At 42.9% G+C, this 18854-nt stretch overlaps 2 protein-coding genes across 11 annotated transcripts in view; one reads left to right on the top strand and one right to left on the bottom strand.

Annotated features, from left to right (window-relative positions):
- Positions 1–7857, bottom strand: part of FGD6 (FYVE, RhoGEF and PH domain containing 6) — a 72855-nt gene extending 64998 nt beyond the window's left edge. For all 6 annotated transcript variants that reach the window (XR_003990627.1, XR_003990625.1, XR_003990623.1 and 3 more), the window contains exon 1: positions 7677–7857. Coding sequence is in view for 1 of the 6 variants with exons in the window: in XM_030480057.1 (XP_030335917.1) it covers positions 7677–7689 (13 nt within the window). In the remaining 5 variants the exon portion in view is untranslated. The remainder of the gene's footprint in view (positions 1–7676) is intronic.
- A 189-nt stretch (positions 7858–8046) lies between these two features.
- The window catches only part of VEZT (vezatin, adherens junctions transmembrane protein), a 63618-nt gene continuing 52810 nt past the window's right edge, over positions 8047–18854 (top strand). For 4 of the 5 annotated variants that reach the window (XM_030480059.1, XM_030480060.1, XM_030480062.1 and 1 more), the window contains exon 1: positions 8047–8153. In XM_030480059.1, the coding sequence (XP_030335919.1) occupies positions 8118–8153 (36 nt within the window). In that variant the 5' untranslated portion in view covers positions 8047–8117. Of the gene's footprint in view, positions 8154–16175; positions 17754–18854 lie in introns of those variants that run through there. The other variant, XM_030480064.1, reaches the window with a different exon arrangement.

Raw genomic sequence — 18854 nt, forward strand, 5'->3', positions numbered from 1 at the left:
TTACATGCCGACAGTGGAAACCTGGATAATGAACAGAGCGAGAAAAATTCACTTCTGTTAATAAGTGCTATTCAATATGATTTCTGAAGCCTACTAGAATTTTTCAAATTACTTCACCGTTAAAAAGTGTTGGGACAGACAGAAGAGACTGGCAAGTTGTGTGGTATAATAAAGACGCCACTGTCTGCTTTAAAGTAATTGCTCATTTCATCTAGAGTAGATATGGGTCAATGTATTAACAGGCACACTATAGTCTCGGTATCAATACAGATCTGCAGTCAACCGCTCAATCAGAAAGGAATGTGATGAAGAGCCCTTTCAAACATAAATATGATGTGAGAGGAAAGACTCCAGGAAAGGAATGCATACCAGTAGTTTTCCTCAACAAAATATCCTGAAGTTTCTGAAAAATACATGTGATGAACTTGTTAGAAAAAAAATCACAGCAGCTAGGCAAGGGTAAAAGTATATTTGATTTTGACTAGAAATCAAGAATTAAAGTTCAGTTGATTATAAAATAATTTAATTCACCGTATGTGGCTAAAAACGAGTTCTACATCACACAGTGCTTTAAAAGGGACAATTTTCCATCCTGCACAGAAAGAAAACTAAGGAGGAGGCAACCGTTATATATAAAGGTGTAAGAAATGACTGGAAGTCATATGAGAATGACTTTTTGTAAATGACAAGCATAAGCAAGCCTCTTTGGTGAAAAACAATAAGTATAATCAAAGAAATGTTATACAACCAGTGCAAGGAGTTGTGAGTTGTTTGAACAATGGGCTTTTTCCTGGTGCCATATGGAACTGTTCATCTATGAACAGAGATGGTTGGCTATGCTTAGGAAAGTAAAAACCTAGGAGAATTTGGAAATCATTGCAGATAGTTATTTTATGAGAGCCCCATGCAAGTCTGCAGTTAAGTGGTAAATAATCCTCCAAATTACATGGAGATAAATATCAAAAGATGAAGGGAGCTGAAAATATTTCTGTACGCAGCACTTGCCAGACTGTTAATGACATGCTATGTCACCTTCTGGCATTCTTAGATGATAACTTGGGATGAATGCAAGGAATATGAAGTATCCAAGGTCTAAAAAATCATGCCTCGAATCCCAAGAAAGCTCATCCTGCCTAATTTAACTAAGAAGTTGAGAAGTGAGATGGTAATAGTATATTTGCTTATGCACATGTGAAAGATGTAACAGATGGCTCTTTAATGAGAGAAAAAAAAAAAAAAGACAGGATGAGATCCCACAGCTGACCACTGCAGTTTGACAAGTTCAAACTAGTAACAAAGCTTTGAAATTATTATTAAACCCAAAGGATAATTAACTACAGGAACATCTCACCTAGGGTTGTGGTGGAGTCACCAGCACTTAGGGTCAACCTAAACTCACTTTCTGAGATGGGCAGAAGTTTCAGAGGACATTTTGGGCTGGACGTTGGCTTCTCTGTCTTGTCTACCCCAGGAGATGGGAATAGAGAATCACTATGATTTCCCTTGCTCCCCCCTCCAATCTTACCCCATTTCTCCAAGAGGATCCCTGCATCCAGACTAGAATCATGGGTTACTAGTAATAAGCCCAACTGTAAGAGCAGAAAGTCAAATTTTTATTTGCACAAACAGATTAAATGATTAGGAGCCAGAGAAGCAGCCAGATATCCTCTGGCTTGCTTGCCTAGACAAAGGAAGAAATCCATAAAGTGACTAACAAAGCTGCCATCACCAACAGGAAATCTACTGCTCATCTAGGAACAGCCAACACTGTGTTCAGTGCTAAAGGAAAACAAAAAAGATGCTCGAAAATATCAACACACCCAATACCCTTTAAAAAAGTGGATTAAAAAGGGCATTATTTTTCTAACAACAAATAGCCATTGGCACCACCTATGCAGGTCAGTGCATATGCTGCTCTTTGTCCTACTTCAGATCACGTCACAGAGAACACATATTTGTCCCTCCGGTGAATTATCTCCTCCAGCGTGCTGAGGAAAAAGCAACACCCATTCTCATCCTGCTGAGCTCCTCTGCGACCGACACTCATTATTGCTCGACTAGTACATGTTCCTGTCCTATCTTGAAGTTGGTTTAGAGGAGGATGAGAACACCCAGGGGCAATTTCTGCTCTCAATATTTTGGCCTCTAAAAGCCCATTTCTTCAGATGGTAGGATTTGGCAACTGAGGACCTCAATTAAAAACGCTTTTGTGTCTTTTCCTATGCAATATCATGAATGAGCAGGACAGCCAATAAGACAGTGCAGTTTCAAGCATATTATTACACAGCTTTAAATCTTCCCCTCAAATTTTTACCCTTGCTATCTTGCCTGCCCAGCACAGGAATAGGGAGAAAAAAAGATTCATGAAGTTGAACTGAGGTAAAAAATAATCAAATAGCACTACTCCTTCTGCAAAAAAATAAAATTACTGTTGCTAAAGGAACATTTTCCCAGGTTATCTTTATGCCCATATTTTTGAAATTATGTTAACAACTTCTGCACTTCGGAACAGCAAAAGAACAGGTTATGTTTACCTGCATCTATTCAAGAAATAGGGACAAATGGTTCTGAATGCTGTTGTGCAAACATAACTTGATATTCCTTTCCTTGCAATGCTCTGCATGAACAGAGGCCTCTCTCCAGGTATTCAGGGTCCCCTATGGGGCTGTCTCTAGACATCCAAGAGGTATCCCCACAGCAGGATCCTGCAACCCACCTAAAGCAACATCCTTTTTTAACCACAAAACAGTAGGAAGACAGTAAGCAATTAATCAGTGTGACATAAGATGTTGACAGCAGCTATACCTAAACTTAAGATATGGGTACACAATCAAGTTACTATGGGGTAAGCCAAGGTGTGAATTTAACAGATCAGCTACTTTATAGAAGCTGCCCATATGTATAATCTTCCTTACCACACAGTATACAAGGTTTATTCCTTTTCGCCTATGAGTGAAATCTATATCACATGTACTAGGAAAGGAAAAGAGCTTGAAATAGTTACTGCTTAACAGCTGGCCTACTGCAAATGTACACATTGGCTTTCTCATGGCACTTTGTTTACATATGCATACTGTATTCTCAGAGTTAGGAAATCACATCTGTAGGCTATATATGAAAATAAATGATGCCCAGAAGGTATCTACCAGGGGATCCATGTGCTGTTCTTTCTTAAGTGAAGGAAGAACTCACTCCAATAGCCAATTTGCTGTTCCTGGGACTACGGTTGGCTTAAAACACTACAATTCACCAGACACAAAACAAGAAAGCCAATCTGGCTTTTAAAGAGCATGTAAGAAGAGAGGTAATTATTGCTATATGCTTGGGATAAGGCTCAGCAATTATTGTGATGGCAGTTAATACACTGCACAGAGAAACAGATGAAGTATTTTAAAACTCCCATTCTCCAGCAACTTAAGTTTTAATGACTCACAAAAAGGCTTTTCAGTTCACTTTGCTTTCAGTTACAGAAAGAAAGTTTCATTAGATAAATAATTTATTTCCTGACAATGTGGAATGTATTTATTTTCTCATTACGCAGAGGCTCTGATTTTCTCAGGTGCCACAATGCTCAAAAGTGAAAAAAAAAAGAAATGAGTCCTGACATCCCGGAAGATAACACATGTAGTTTTTAAACTATCAGGGAAAACGATGGTTTCCAAGCCACTACAGTTTTAGAAAACATCCTAAATAAACTGCAAAAGGAAAACATTAATTTCAAAAGCTCAGGTTGTTCAATGACTTGCTGAAATAAAACAGGAAAGTTGAGGATAACTTTAGAGTAAGGACAGGAGATGAATAAACAACCTTGTAAGATCACATGCAGAGATAGAGCCGAGTAACTCTAATGAGAGTTGACATGTTAGAGGGTTAAAGGGACATTAAACCCTGTAGGTCTCATTTTTTGAATCCTTGAAAGCAATGAAGTTGATTGGAAAAGTCATGTTGATTTTGTTTATTCTATTTGTGCTATGTTTCCCCCCCCTTCGAATTACTCTTTTGACATTAAAATACACTACATGCTTCTCATTGCTGTCAAATCAGATTTCAAGCCTAAGCTATACATTCTGCCCACATTAAATAAGCTGTATAGATTCACATATAAGGACTGTTTCTTCAGCAAGAAATAATAAATGTCAAACTCATAACTCTGAGCTTTTGTTTTTCCCTTTTAAAGGCAAAGCGCATACTTGAAGACAGCACAATAGTTCCAGGCAGAAAATGAGTAAATGCGCATTCATCAGCACTGTATATAAAGAATATGCAGTACATGAGAAAGCAGTGAGAGGAGAACAGCTATAAATGAAGGTTAAAACCAGCATACAGGTTGGTCACTACAATAAGATAATTTTTTAATTATCTAGAAGTACTTAAAATAAGTGCTACAGTTCCTTAGTTCTAACAAGGCCAGATTTACATATACATTTTCAAATATGCAAGCAACAGTTATGGCAGAACTCCTTCACCTATCACTGAATTACATACAGCCCCTGGACTGAGATGTACTGAAACAATTTTGTAGAGGAACTAGAAAAAAGATATATAGCAAGAAACAGAATATGCACTGCATTGCTTAGAAAGGCAGAAGGCAAGCTGAAGCAGTTATGGCCAGGTTATCAATGTTAGACCCTTCACGTCTCCCCATGAACAGGATCTGTGTTTTGTATTTCTCTCCATACCATAGTCCCTTCAAACAGCACAGTATCTCTTACAGAGAGTCCTGCATATCAAGCTGAAGTCACTCCTACCTTCAAATCCTACTTAAAAATACTAAATCAATGCAGATGATGCTGTACCAGGTTGGTTTGGTTTTTTTTTAAAGATACATTAAAGAATACATTTTTAAAGATACATTAAAGATACATCTTTTTAAAGATACTTTAAAAGAAGACACAAGAGAGAGACACTCAAGCCCTCAAGTTAAACTGAAGGAAGAGGCAGAAGGATTTCTAGGCATTTCAAGTTCCATCTGAAGCCCTTACACGTGATGATAAGGTTTTTACTGAAATGCTGTGTTGCCAATCAGGTGTCAGAAAGCTATCTTATGCAGCCCAAATGAGTAATAACTGAACCCACAATGAAATAATCTCAATGTAGGAAATAGCTCCTATAGATCATAGGGCTGAAATTAAAATCTAGGAGTTGGTAAATTTTTGTGTGAGCAATAGTTTTATAAAGAATGTCTGTATATTTCAGGAGCTAAATTCTGCAGCAATACAAAGAGATGGACATTAAACTTTCAGAACTGTCTTCTGGAAGTCCTCAATCATTCCACACCCTGCCTATGAGCTCTTTAACCGAAATGTCAAAAGCTGTCATCACACTGTCAGCAGAATCGTGAATCACTGAATCACAGAATGGTTAGATCTGGAAGGGACCTTAAAAATCACTTAGTTCCAACCCCCCTGCCACCAGCGGGGATGCCTTCACTAGACCAGGTTGCTCAGGGCCCTGTTCACCTGGCCTTGAACACTGCCAGGGATGGGGCAGCCACAGCTTCTCTGGGCAACCTGTTCAGTGTCTCAGCACCCTCACAGTGAAGAATTTTTCCCCAATATCTAATCTAAATCTACCCTCTTTCAGTTTAAAGCCATTCCCCCTTAGTCCTGTCACTAAAGTAGATAGTAAAATGAAAAATAAAATAAAACAGATGCTAAAAGTTTGAAATAACTTAGTGTTTTCTTGCAGTTCAACTGTACTTGTGGTCACCCAGTCCTAAAACCTTCCCTCCTTTCACTTGTGACTGGGTACCAGGCAGGCAGACCCAGTGGGTGTTCTGCTTATTTCACCTGTTCCCCATATATTTTTTTAATCCTCATATAATCCATCAGCCACAGAATACTCTTTGTCCCTTCTTCAACAGCCTTCACATACCCGTCAGCTTCCCTCTTCCTGCCCACCAGGACTCTCTCTATGCCTTCCCCATCAAATCCCTTACTAAAATTCACATTTTCCGTGAAACTATCGCACTTTCTTCTTACTGATATCCCTCAGCATCCCTTTCTCTTTTGCTTCCTAAATGACTTTGTTCAGCAGAACCACTTTTTCCTCCTCACCTTCCCCTCAAACACCATCAAAACATAAACTAAACTAAAAGAAACTCAGTCACACAACCTTATCTCTGGAAGTCCTGAAATCACTATTTAGTGCTGAAAACCTACCCAACTTTCTGCAACTTCGTACCGTATCAGATTTTAACAGCCCAGCTCTAAGCTCTTGAGCACCCCCTAACACATATCTTTTTATTTGCACAGCTGTTTAACTCTTAAAAGAGCAGGGGTGGGTTGCAGTATCAGCGCATGGTGCAAACACACAAGGCAGCTATTAAGCAGAGATGATATCCCGCTTTATTGCATGCTTTTCGAGATCTGAACAAAATGAGTCCCGTCATATATATTAAAAATGGGAACATACTAAGCAGAAAGATGCATTAAATAGCTTTTTATTTTCCAGTGAATTCTGATTAATTAAGAAAGACCAGATAACTTAATTACAGTATGATTTGGATTGGAAGGGACCTTAAAGATCATTTAGTGCCAACCCCCCCTGCCATGGGTAGGGACACCTTCAGTGCTGGACTCAAGTAACGATTTGACATATTTGAGAGGAAAACACCGAGAATAAGGTTGATGGTTTTGCTTGAGATCTGTGTATTGCTTTTCTCTTTAGAACACCCCCCACCCCAATCCTTACAGGAAGCACTTCGCTGCTTCGGGTTTACACTGTAATTTGTTGTGTTTCCACCCAATATACCATAACTTACACATGACACCTTTTCAACGTGGAAACGACTCCTATTCTCATTTTTAAGAAGACTGAGAAAGGAATCTACTCATCTAACAGATGGGTGAACGAATGCACTAACGGCACACAACCGCGCTGCCAAATAAACAAAAACTAAGAGCAACTCCCTCAAACACGGGGAGCTCTTGTTTTAAATGAAGAATTTGCCTTGCAGCTCTTTTAGCCATAAAATCTGGCAGCGGACAAGAGAAAGGGGAGGAAAGGTAAGGAAAGCACCGAAGTAGGTCATTTCAAACCAGCAGCTGGCAAGCCCCGGAGGGAACGCTCTCCAGCACCCCTGCCCCTGCGGGAGGGCTCCAGCCGGCACCAGCCCGACCAAGGCAGGTATAACTGGAAGCAAAGCCGGAGCTTTTGCGCTGACAAACTTCGGCAGCGCCGCGAACTCAGCCGGAGCAACAACCCGAACCCCAGCGCCGGCCGGCGGAGGCTCCGCGCGGGTTCCACCCGCCGCCGGCTCAGCCCCACGCGACGGGACCCGCTCGCTCCGCCGCCAGACAGGCGAGACCGGACGGAGCCGCCCGTGTGCGCGGGGAGCCCGCACAGCCCCGAGGCCACACGTCTCCGGGGGCAGGGGAGAGCGGAGCGCCTGTAGCGGACCCCGGGGTAGTGCTGCCCCTCGGGTCGGCAGCGGGGTGCGCTCGGGCCGCCTCCCCGCACTTCCCTCAGGGCGAGGGGGGAACGCAGCGCCCGGCGCCGCCGCGGCGGTGTTGGAAGCAGGGGGGGAACGGGGCGCAACCAGGACGGCACGTCCTTTATCCCTCTCCTCACCGCCGCGGCGCCGGGCCCCGCTGGCCGCCACGGGGTGAGGCGAAGCTGCCGGCGGGCCGGGCGGAAGGGAACCGCCGCTCCCCAAACTTTCCCCGGACACTCACCGGCGGAGCTCATGGTGGTCCCCAGGCGCCGCGGCGGCCTCCCCCTCGTCCCTTACGCCACGGCCCCTCTGAGGGCTGAGGAGAAGGAGCCCATTGTTCCCCCGCGCCGCCACCCAGCCACAGCAGCAGCAGCAGCACCCCCCGCCCGCCGCCGCATTCCGCCCCGCGGCTGCCGGCACACTGAGCGCCCGCAGCGCCCGTCGGCAGACTCGCCGCCGCCGCAGCACAGCGGCGCCCCCTGCCGGGCCCGCGCCGCGCACCGCACCGCCCCTGGTCCCCCGCCCGCCCCCCGGTCCCCCGGAAGCGGGTCTCGCGGTGCCTCCTGGGGGCTGTAGTTCCCCCCGGCACCAAGCAGGGCCGGGCCGGGCGGGGAGGGGCCGCCGGCGGCGCGGCGGACTCTGTTTCCCAGAGTGCCCACAGGGGGTGGCATGGCGGAGAAGGATGACACCGGAGTTTGACGAAGAAGTGGTGTTTGAGGTGGGCGCGGGGGCCACCCGGGGCGGGTTGGGCCCGTGTCTCTCCGCCCCTCGCCGGGGCGTTGCGCCGCTGCCCCCGGGGGCGGCGTGTGCCGGGCGGGCCGAGGTGGCCGTTGGGCGTGAGGCGGGCGTGGGGCCCGGCCCGGGCAGCGCCTGCCGCGGGCGGCGGGCGGGGGAGCGGGACCTGCAGGTCCGGGCGGTGCTCGCCGGGACAGGCGGGACGGCGCGGGGTGTCCCGCGCTCCAGAGCAGCCCCGGGGCCGAAGCCGCGCCCCTCCGCGCAGGCCGTTGGCGAGAGAAGGAGCCGGGCCGGGGAGGGCTCAGCCGGGGAAGGGGCGATCCTTTGTGCGGCGGCCCGCCGGGGCTGCCCGTCCCTGCGTTTGGGGCTGCCGGCGTGGCGACCTCGGCGGGAGATCTCGGGAGGCCAGTGTCGGCGGGTGTTCCCCCTAGCTGCCTGCGCCGGCCTTGAGGAGCGTTCGGGAACCGCTGTGGGCTCAGGAGGGGCGCACGGCCGGCCGGGTTGGCGCGGTGAGGCTGCCCGCTCTGCACTGACACTGAGCTGGGGGGTCAGGGGCTAGAGGAGTAAATCCGCTGTGTAGCTGATAAACCTGGCTTTTAAATCTGTGTAATTCACGTAAAAGGTACATTTCAGCATGCACTCACCTGTGTAGCAAGTGCTGAAACCACCTGATCTTAGAACCGTAGAATAGTTAGGGTTGGAAAGGACCCTAAGATCATCTAGTTCCGACCCCCTGCCCTGGGCCGGGACCTCCTCCTAGCGTTTGCGTTATTTACAGGGTTTGCATAAAACTTTTACAATTACATTGCATGATGCCCTGTTAGGTAGTGGGGCTACAGCATCATCTTGGCCTTATTCAAATCAATGGCTAAACACTTCTGCTGTTGCAGTTGGGTAACAAAAGTAGATCAGTTTGCAGCGGGTAAGTGTAATTGTGTCTTCATGGAGGGCACACCTGGTTTTGCAGGTGTACAGAGGAAGTCGCTATAGCGAAATACTGTCTTTAAAATGATTAATTATTATAACAGTAATAAAGCTTCTGGTTTTACCAGGATGCAAAAAGCTCCTTACGTAAGGAATTTTTTTTTTATTAGCTGTATTAAGTACTGGGCTATGATCTGTACCACAAAGTTTTGTGTTTATCCACAAGCAGCCTTGAACCCTAACAATAAAATCTGGTTTTTATATTGCTGCTATGTTAAATTGCTTCCTTTAATGGCATCAATCCATGGTGAGAATTTGTTTCACGGATATAATGCCTGCCCTCTGCATTTCCTTCTTCAGTAAAAGTGATATTCTACAGTTCACGCAGCAGTTTCTGTTTTGATGGAAAAAGTTCTGCTGCATAGAGAGCAAAAGATCTCACTGCATGGGCATATGAAATTTGCTTTGTGTTTTGGGAATGGATTTCCAGTGCTAGTAAAGGCTCTTTGATACATTACTGTATCAGGTATGTGTGTGTGTATATACACACGCTTATACTGAGAGACATAGTAATGTATATTTCATATATTGGGGTACAACTATAACATCAGATGAGCAACAGGAGGCAAAAAACAGGGTTTGGTTTTTTTGCTGGTTGATTGGTTGGGGTGAAGAGCTGGTGAGATACCTGCTGATAATAACGGGTACCTTGAAACACTTGCAAAAACTATCTTCAGAAGTGCTCAGCGGGGTTCATGTAAATGTAAAGGTTCCACAGAGAATTATGAATGTACTCCACACAAGTGAGCCAGAGATGGGACTTAGCAAGGAGCTGAGAAGTATTTCGGTAGTTAATGCTACCGTGTGTTTGTTTTTTAATTACTGTTTTAATTTTTTTCTTGGGCCTCAAACTCTCCTCCTTAATTATTTGTGGTTTCTGGTAAGCAAGGACATTTTTCTGCACCTTAGCAGGTCACTTCCCATGTTGTTCTTCAGCGGTCACTGTTGCAAGGAGGCCATCAACATCTAGACCTAGGTTGCTGTGAACAGTTGTTTCCTCTGTGCTTTTGGAGCTCTTGTGGGGAAGATATTGGTCAATACTATAAGCAGTACTGTTGTGCTGACAAATGCAGAATCAGCAAAGAAGTGGTCCTTCGTGTTTTTCATACCCAACAGAATGGGAAGGAGAGGGAAGAGAAGCAAATGGGGTAGGCTTCACCGGTTCCGCATCACAGTTATGCCCAGAGATATTTTCAACACGTTTTGCAGGTCAGAGCTCCGTCTTACCAGGCCATGAATACATTAATGACAGCTGTCCACCTTACAGGTTTTGCAGCATCAAAACGATGATGGCCTGCTGATAGATATTTATGAGCTTCCAAGGACTGATCATTTTTGTCACTATCAAAGTATCTTTCACATTAATGTACCTCTGAAGGAAGGGAAGCACAAACGTGGCATCACTGCCCTGGGAAGGCAGTGTTTTTCATCCAGTTCAAGAGCCGTTGCAGATCGTTGTGATTGAATAATGGGCAATTTACTCTACCCAGTAGGTGCTGCCATGCTCTACCCAGCTTATAAGTGAATTCTTACAGCAGCCAGCCATTTTCGTTCACCAGCTGTGTAGTCCTCAGTGCTTCAGTTCCTGCATTTGTTACAACCAGTAGCTCTTGCAATTAAAACGCTACAAATGTTGGGGGAGAGACAGAACTCAGGAAATACAGAGGTGCCCCTGATGTGCTTGGCTTGGGCTTGTCTGTCAGCAGCATGTCAAATTAAACATTGTTGCAGTGTAGAGCAGATTGTACTAAAACATGCAGGAACGATGAATGATATTCTATATTAATGTCTGTCTTAATTTATTAAGGGAGATCATGAGATAGGAAATTTGATGTTAAGTTACTTGAGATTAGTTTTTTACAAAATAAACTAGAAGTCAAAATGCTGCAGTGAGTGTAGGATGTACTGCAGTTACAGCGTGCCCTGGAGTCCTCTGGAAAATTGCAGTGTTTTGTGTATTTTGAGACTGGAATTGTGTGAGGGTTTTTGTTGTTGTTTGGACAATGACATCTCCTTGGTTTATTTTATTTTTTTTAACTTATAAATTAAAGAATATTCTTGTTCAAACTGTCTAAATTTCTGCATCGTTATTGCACCAGGAGGACTGTGTCAGAACTTCATTGCTCTGATAGTTAATAACTGCCATCTTAACTTCTGACTTGAAATTTATTCATTGCCACTTCATACCTACTTGCACTTCTGCTAATACTGTCCGTTAGAGTATATAGTTACATTTCTCTAGAATTTACATCTCCTAATGTATGCATAGAAAGCAATCTTATCCTGGCTGAGGATTTTGCTAAGCTGAATACAACATGGTTTAGTTTCCTTTTACAAAACAGATTTTCCTGTTCTTCAGTTTTGTTTGGGTTTTTTTGTTTGTTTGGGTTTGGGGAGTTTTTGCATCTACTTCAGTTTGAGTTCATCTTTCTATACCTGAACTTGGAGCATGCTACTCTGCATTCTTGCCAAGGTCTTGTACAACTATTTTCACATGCTTCTGCTGGGAATACTTTGTTTCTTGTATCCTAGGCCTACAAACAACTTTTTCAAGTCTTCATACTGTTTGACTTGGTTGTAATGGGATAGGGTAACCACTCATGTCTGTCCTTATTTTTATCAAAAGTTTCCACATTATTGGAGAGTTCGTTTTTATTAGTCCCTCTGTAAAGTCTTGATGTTGTTTGCTCTTAAATTACATGCCATTATCAGTAGCTACTCAAGGTCATCCAGTTCTTTTTGTATGATGTTTCAATCCTTTTCTGTGTATATGCTGTTACTTGGTGTTACTGGGAAATTTCATTAGCGTGCTTTTTTGGTAAAAGGTTAATTAAGGAAAATACAAAAGCTTTGACCAAAGACTCACACGTTAGGAACTCCATTAGTAGCCTTCTGATCTGATAGCTTTCTGTTCAGCGTAACCCACTGTTATCTCTGCCATCTACGTATCTGGTTCCTTTCCCATCTTTTTTGCCTTAACAGATATGGCACAGTATCAAAAGACCATACCCCATATGGCACAGTACCAAAAGTCCATATAAAAACTTCCTGCATTTCCCTTATCTGGAAAAATCAGCTGCCTTGTCAAAGAAAGATTTGAGTGAGTTTGGCAGAATCTATCTCTGGTGAACCCATGTGATATCTTCTGTTATGATGATCATCTGTTTTCTCTTTTGTCTTTGAATTTTGCAAAAAAGAATAATTATTCTCAGTAGCATGCTGCTCTTGATCAGATTCATGGGCCTGACATATTCCTGATGGGGTTGGGGTTTTTTTCTCCTTGTAAATATAGGTGCTGTTTTTGCATTTTTGCACTTCTGAGTTAACAGATTTATTAAAAATCCGTTCTGCTGCATCTTTGATCTCCTGCCTGTGCCCATTCTTTCAGAATACTGGGATGAAGGTGATCCAAACACTGCTCTTTGAGTGCATTTTCAGCTCCCTGTTTCTGCTTCCAGCTAAGTCATTTGTCCTGTATTTTAATGAGCTTGTCGAAATCTGTTTTTTACATTTGGATGGATATTAAAGCTATATTCACAGAATCACAGAGGGGCTGAGGTTGGAAGGGACCTCTGGAGGTCATCTGGTCCAACCTCCCTGCTGAAGCAGGGCCACCTACAGCAGGTTGCCCAGGATGGTGTCCAGATGGCTTCCTGACTGGGTCAGCTAAGTGGTTCTGGGGCAAGGATTGGGGCTGACTTTTGCTGCTTTCCATTTCTTGTGTGCAGGAGAAAGTTAATCCATGCAAGATTTTGTCACCAGATTGCACAAAAAAATGAGATTTTGATACTCAAAATCTCTAACTGCCACCACCTTAGGTTTTTAAGGACGCTTTCATACACAGTGTTTGAAATACAAAGTTTTGCATGTTGAACTGTAAAATATAGTACTGAACTAGGTTTGTTGTGTTGTGAGTTTTTATTATTATTATTATTATTTTATTTTAGTTAGGAAAGACAGCTTTCCTCACTTGAGACATTGTATAATTAACTCATGAGTCCTGTGCCATTCCTACAACCAATTCTGTCCATATTATTTACTTCTACAGCTTCTCTGGGCAACCTGTTGCAGTGTCTCACCACCCTCACAGTAAAGAATTTCTTCCTAATATCTTATCTAAATATACCCTTTTCATTTTAAAGCCATTCCTCCTTGTCATGTAACTACATTCCCTTGTAAAAAAGTCCCACTCCAGATTTCTTGTAGGCCCCCGTTAGGCACTGGAAGGCTCTATAAGGTCTCCTCTGAGCCTTCTCCAGGCTGAACAAGCCCAACTCTCTTAGCCTGTCTTCATAGGAGAGGTGGTTGTCCAGCCCTCTGATCGTCTTTGTGGTCTTCCTCTGGACTCACTCTCACAGCCAAAAAGGACTGTCATGGTTTAAACCCAGCTGGTAAGTCAGAACCATGCAGCTGCTTGCTCATCCTCCTCCTTCCCCCCTGCAGGCGGCATGGGGAGGAGAATCATAGAATCAAAGAATGTTTTCGGTTGGAAAGGACCTTAAGATCATCTAGTTCCAACCCCCTGCCATGGCCAGGGACACCTTCCACTAGACCATGTCAAAAGAATGTAAACCCCATGGGCTGAGATAAGAACAATTTAATAACTAAAGTACAATATGTTACTACTACTACTATTAATAATGATGATGATGATAAGGGAAATAACAAGGGAAGAGAATAGAAAACTAAAAGGGGAAAGGAAAAATAACAATAAACACAAGTGATGCACAATACAGTTGCTCGCCACCCGCTGACCGGTACCCAGCCTGACCTGAGATCTTGCATTAAGGCCCCAGAGCTGAATGCAGTACTGCAGGTGGAGTCTCATGAGAGCAGAGTAGAGGGGCAAAATTGCCCAGTCCCTGGCAGTGCTCAAGGCCAGGTTGAATGGGGCTTTGTGCAACCTGGTCTAGTGAAAGGTGTCCCTGCCCATGGCAGGGGGGTTGGAACTAGATGATCTTTAAGGTCCCTTCCAACCCAAACAATTCTATGGTGCCATGAATTGATAACATGTGCGCTTATTTCACAGCCAGCTCTTGCTCAAGCAGCCATCCTCATCCATCACTGAAAGAAAATATGCACAGAAATGGAATTACCCTTTCCAGAGTTTGGAAAGACATTGTCTGCATTCTTTGTCTTCTTGCTGTAGTGGAAGAAGCTAATGTGAAAATGAGTCCTGAAAACAGTGGAGAAGTCCTTTACAAGCAGCATGCCATCCTGAGAGAGAAAGGAAGTACCAGGGGTCAGCAGAGCTGGCAACTACATGGCACTGTGTCTAGCCTGTGTGGGGAGGAGGTAGGAATAGCAGAGTCTGTTTAGGAGGGGCATGGGACAAAAGTGCTTGGGAAATATTGGGCAACATCATAATGCATTCATGTGTCAGGTTCAGAAAGACAACTCTGCTTATTTAGGCAACAAGCCAAGATGCTGCTTGGTACTGAGGGCCATGGAGGATGCCTACGTATAATGGTCTGATATACCAATTTTTGTAAGATTTAAGAGAGATTTCAGCAAGACACATCTTCATTTCCCAGCATAATACAACTGTATTCAGAACAACGTTTAGCCAATGTGTTCTCTGCATGCCTGCAATAGTAAAACATGTCTAAAATACGGTATTTCTTTGCTCAGAATACTGATGCATCACTAAATTGAGATGTTCATATCCTCATCTGAACTCTTTTAAGCCAAATATAGCTTTTATCAAAATAGTCAGTGATGTTTGTTTTCACAAATGCTTTCTCTACCTAAATTGAGCTGTTCTAAAATGATTTTGTTTAAAAAATGAAACAAACCCAAATGAAAACCCCAGGAAACCTAACTGCAGAAACTTGCTGTGATGAAGATTTTCAGTCACATTCATTCAAAAACCTGAAAACTTTAGGACTTGCCAAGTAATGTGATTTTTGTCAAGCATCGGGCTTATAAATGTATTCTAAAAAAAACCAGTAGTGTCTTAAACATTATAAATTAGGAAAAAGAAGCTGAAAAGAACATTCACACAACCTCAATGGTAATGTCAGTGATACTCCCTCAAACAGATTTTTCTCACTGAATATTGGGGAGGACTGAAGATGTAGTAGTCTCTTTTTATACATATGCATAAAATAAAGCTGTTTTTAAGTACACAGTGTTGTCAAAACCACAGTTCACTTGTCATTCTGATGAGCTGGATCTGAGACTGCTCTGTCTGCCTGAAGTGTGAGCTGTTGCCAGAAGAGGCGTTTGGGCTTCACTCCTCTTTTCCAGTTTATTGTCATACTCTTCCTTGTGCTGGCACCTGGGTTTGTGGGTGATGCTATAAGCTGGCTCAGGAGACTGATTAGGCTACAATCTAACCTGGCTAAGAAAGGAAAATAAGATAGATTTTTTTTCTTTATAATCAGATCAGTTCCTTATTCCATCTCACCATTCGGCTGTATAAATATTACCATTAGTGTTCTGAAATGGTACTGCAGCTTTCATGTGCACCCACTGGTAATGGCAGATTAAATTGACCATGTAAATGCAGCCTGGGGAGATCTCTCTGCTGCAAATTGCAGTGTACTATAGAGGCACCTGGACTAGTGACGGGTGGACTATTTCAGACATTTTGTGTCTCAGCAGTTTGCTAAGAGGAAGGGGAAGACAGGCTGTGCTCCTTTCCAACACATGACTGGGAGGCGTGTGGTACCAGAGAGAAAATAAAAGAAACGTCAAGCTTAAAACTGTATAAGGAACAGTCTGGTTGTTGCAGAGGCCAAGTAAACTCATCAGGCATTTTGGGATAACACAAATGTCGTCTCTGAATGGAGAGAGACAAGTATTGTATGGGCTGTATGGTGTGCAAACCCATATTGTCTTTATTATTTTTAATAGAAAATGTGAGCACAAAAATACATGATGATCCATAGTAAATTTTGAGGTCTGTTGGTCCAAAATTTTTTTCATCCTCTAATTAATTACTTTGGGGTCATATTTACAGGAGGATTAATACTGCAGTGCTGCTCTCTGAATCAACTTCCCTGAGACACATGAATAGAAAAAAATGATTCACTGTACTTTTCTTTTAGTCTTTGTAATGGTGACACTGTCCATGTCAGAAAAGTCCTGCTCAGCTTTTCACCTGTATCCATAAGTCCACTTTTCAACAGGTAAATAATGCAGAGATTTTCAGGGCTTTGTCTAGTATGTAATATTTCTTTCTAAGACTTTTCCACAATGGCAGTAACGTGCAACCACCTGCTGAAAATGCAAAGGAAAGAGCTTTCCCATGTCACAGATCCAGTAATACAGAATAAAACTTTCCTAACTCTTCAGGACACGTGGGTACATGCGGAATTAGGTACATCAGAAAATATCTAGGAATGGTACTAGATTAATGGCTTACAAGTAGTTCTCAGAGCCTGCTTCTAAATCAGATGATACAGTAGTACCAGAGAAACCAAGGCCTAAGCTTCTGCAGCAGTGAAAGCAGAATAGGAAATTGAAATGACTCTTTCACTGCCTTGAAGTCATTGTCTAATATTAGCCCTGTCAGCGCCTGGCTCTTTGTCAGTTGGAGCACAGGAGGAGGTGGTTACCAGCCAGGAGAATATGACCAAGGCTTTTAAATACTGTTGCTTGGAAAGTCTTATTAATGGCTGCATATAAGATCGATGTGCAGTAATTCTTCCAAGCAGTATCTTTTAAAAGCCCTTAGCAATCTGTCATCCTCATCTCCCTCCCCCCAGTTAGAAAGCCACATTAGTCAGGAGAAATCGCACGGACCTGGGAAGTTTCAAACTGCATCCACTGATGCCGTCAGGAAAATGCTCCTGTGCAGGGGCACAGGTGCAATTACACTGACGGCTGCTTCTCATCCTCGGCTTGGGTCATCCTGGAGGGACCAGCAGAAAGGAACGGGGAGGCAGGCGAGATTCTGTCAGGTGCATGGGAGCAGTACCGAAGAGAAAAATGGAATACCCTGTTCCAGGAGACAAAGATCGCGCTGTCTGTGAGTGTATTGGCTCATCTTCTTCAAACCTGTGTTTTGAGAGAGAGGGGGGAATTGTCAGTATTGTTTGTTTTGTTCTGAGTTTAGTAACCTGTTCATCGTATCTTAGCCTTTGCTGTCACTGTGGTAGAAATGCTTTATTTATTTTTTCAAACTGATAATTCATAACTTGTAGTTATTTTGGGGGTGGTTTACAGTTCCATGGTGTTTTTGGCATTTTGGAACCCTCAGCTTTGGAAAAACATATCCATATCTAAAGAAGAGATCTTTAAACCTCTTATTTTGTGCAGTGGCATGAAATATTACTTTTAAGGTTAACCTGCTCCATTAGCTACGGTTGGAAACTAGAGCAGGGGTTTACTAGGCAGTAAATGTTATGATGGTAAAGAACACTGGGTGTGGGAAGCCCCTGTCTGTGATGGAGAAATCCTGAGTCATTTACTTCATGATGCATCAGCAAAATAATTTGGGTGTGGCTTTGATTTTCAGCTGCTATTGTAACAAGGCTATGAAAGCTAACAGTGGCTTAACCTGATTTGTGATTGCAATGATTTTTCTCAGAATACGCACAAAATGCCTCACATATTAAAGTGCAACATCTGTGCATGCAATGCTGCAATAGATGTAAGTATTTGAGTGGGTATCTATCAAAAATATGCTTTTCTGAAGCTAGTAAATTCTCTACTGTAACAACTTCTCCATCACATAGCAGTAAGCAATGTTATATATGTTTTATTATCTTTGAATGTTTGGCTTGGTTTTGATTTTTTTTGGTATTAATTTTTACTGTAGGTTTATTGTTGCAAGCACGACATTTAGTCCTCAGTTCAGATGATGTTTTTTTCTAATGCAGTCAGCACTGTATGGCAAGTGGCACTAAAATCAGCACTGGGAAAGGGTTAAAGGACAAAACTACGTCAGTGGATTGTTTTTTAATTTTGAGTAATATATCTTGAGACTCAACCACTTTCAACAATGAGAAAAGGAGAGTTGTAATTAAACATATGTACGTAAGTGAAATAATTTTTAGTAGTATGGATCTAAAATAAATATGCTCAGGGAGTTACAAATGAGGAGGAAAGGATTTTCTTGCTTGATTCTGGAAAGAAGAGCTTAGATAAACCTTTACTATACTATAAATGTATAGTTGCAAATGCCTTTGCTGTATGGCTGAATGTAGTGAATTAGAAAAGTCATAGAAGGACAAGTGGGGGTTTTTGTTTTCAGTCTCTGATGGGTACCTAATTCTTAACATTTTCAAAAAGTATATACCTACTCAGTACACTGACTGTTTCTGACTACCTTGCTTCACTTGTTAGCAATTTTTTTTCATGTATAATCTGTGTGAAGTACACCAAAGAATAATGGCATTTTGTCTTCTGTCTGTCCTGGAACTGTTTTCCATTTCCAGCACACATTTTGGACAAGTAGCATAGTAAAAAAATGCCCTAGCTGTAAATGTAATGCTTGTCTCTTGTATCTAGGTGGTCTCAGAAACTGACTTAGAAAAAGAAGAAATCTTGGAAGAAAGTTCAGAAATAAATACAGTATATTGCTAAAAACCCCTGTCTTGGTATCCTCGCTTGCTTTAGATAAAATTTCCTGTCAGTAACTGGTAGTATGATGGTAACATAACAATAAGCTGAATTATTATTTTTTTTTCTTCTCGACTTTGTACATTATTCATTACCATGTCATTCTAGCAGAGACAACTAGAAATAAAGA

This window comes from Strigops habroptila, chromosome 3 (assembly GCF_004027225.2).
Source record: "Strigops habroptila isolate Jane chromosome 3, bStrHab1.2.pri, whole genome shotgun sequence".
Classification (NCBI taxonomy): domain Eukaryota; kingdom Metazoa; phylum Chordata; class Aves; order Psittaciformes; family Psittacidae; genus Strigops; species Strigops habroptila.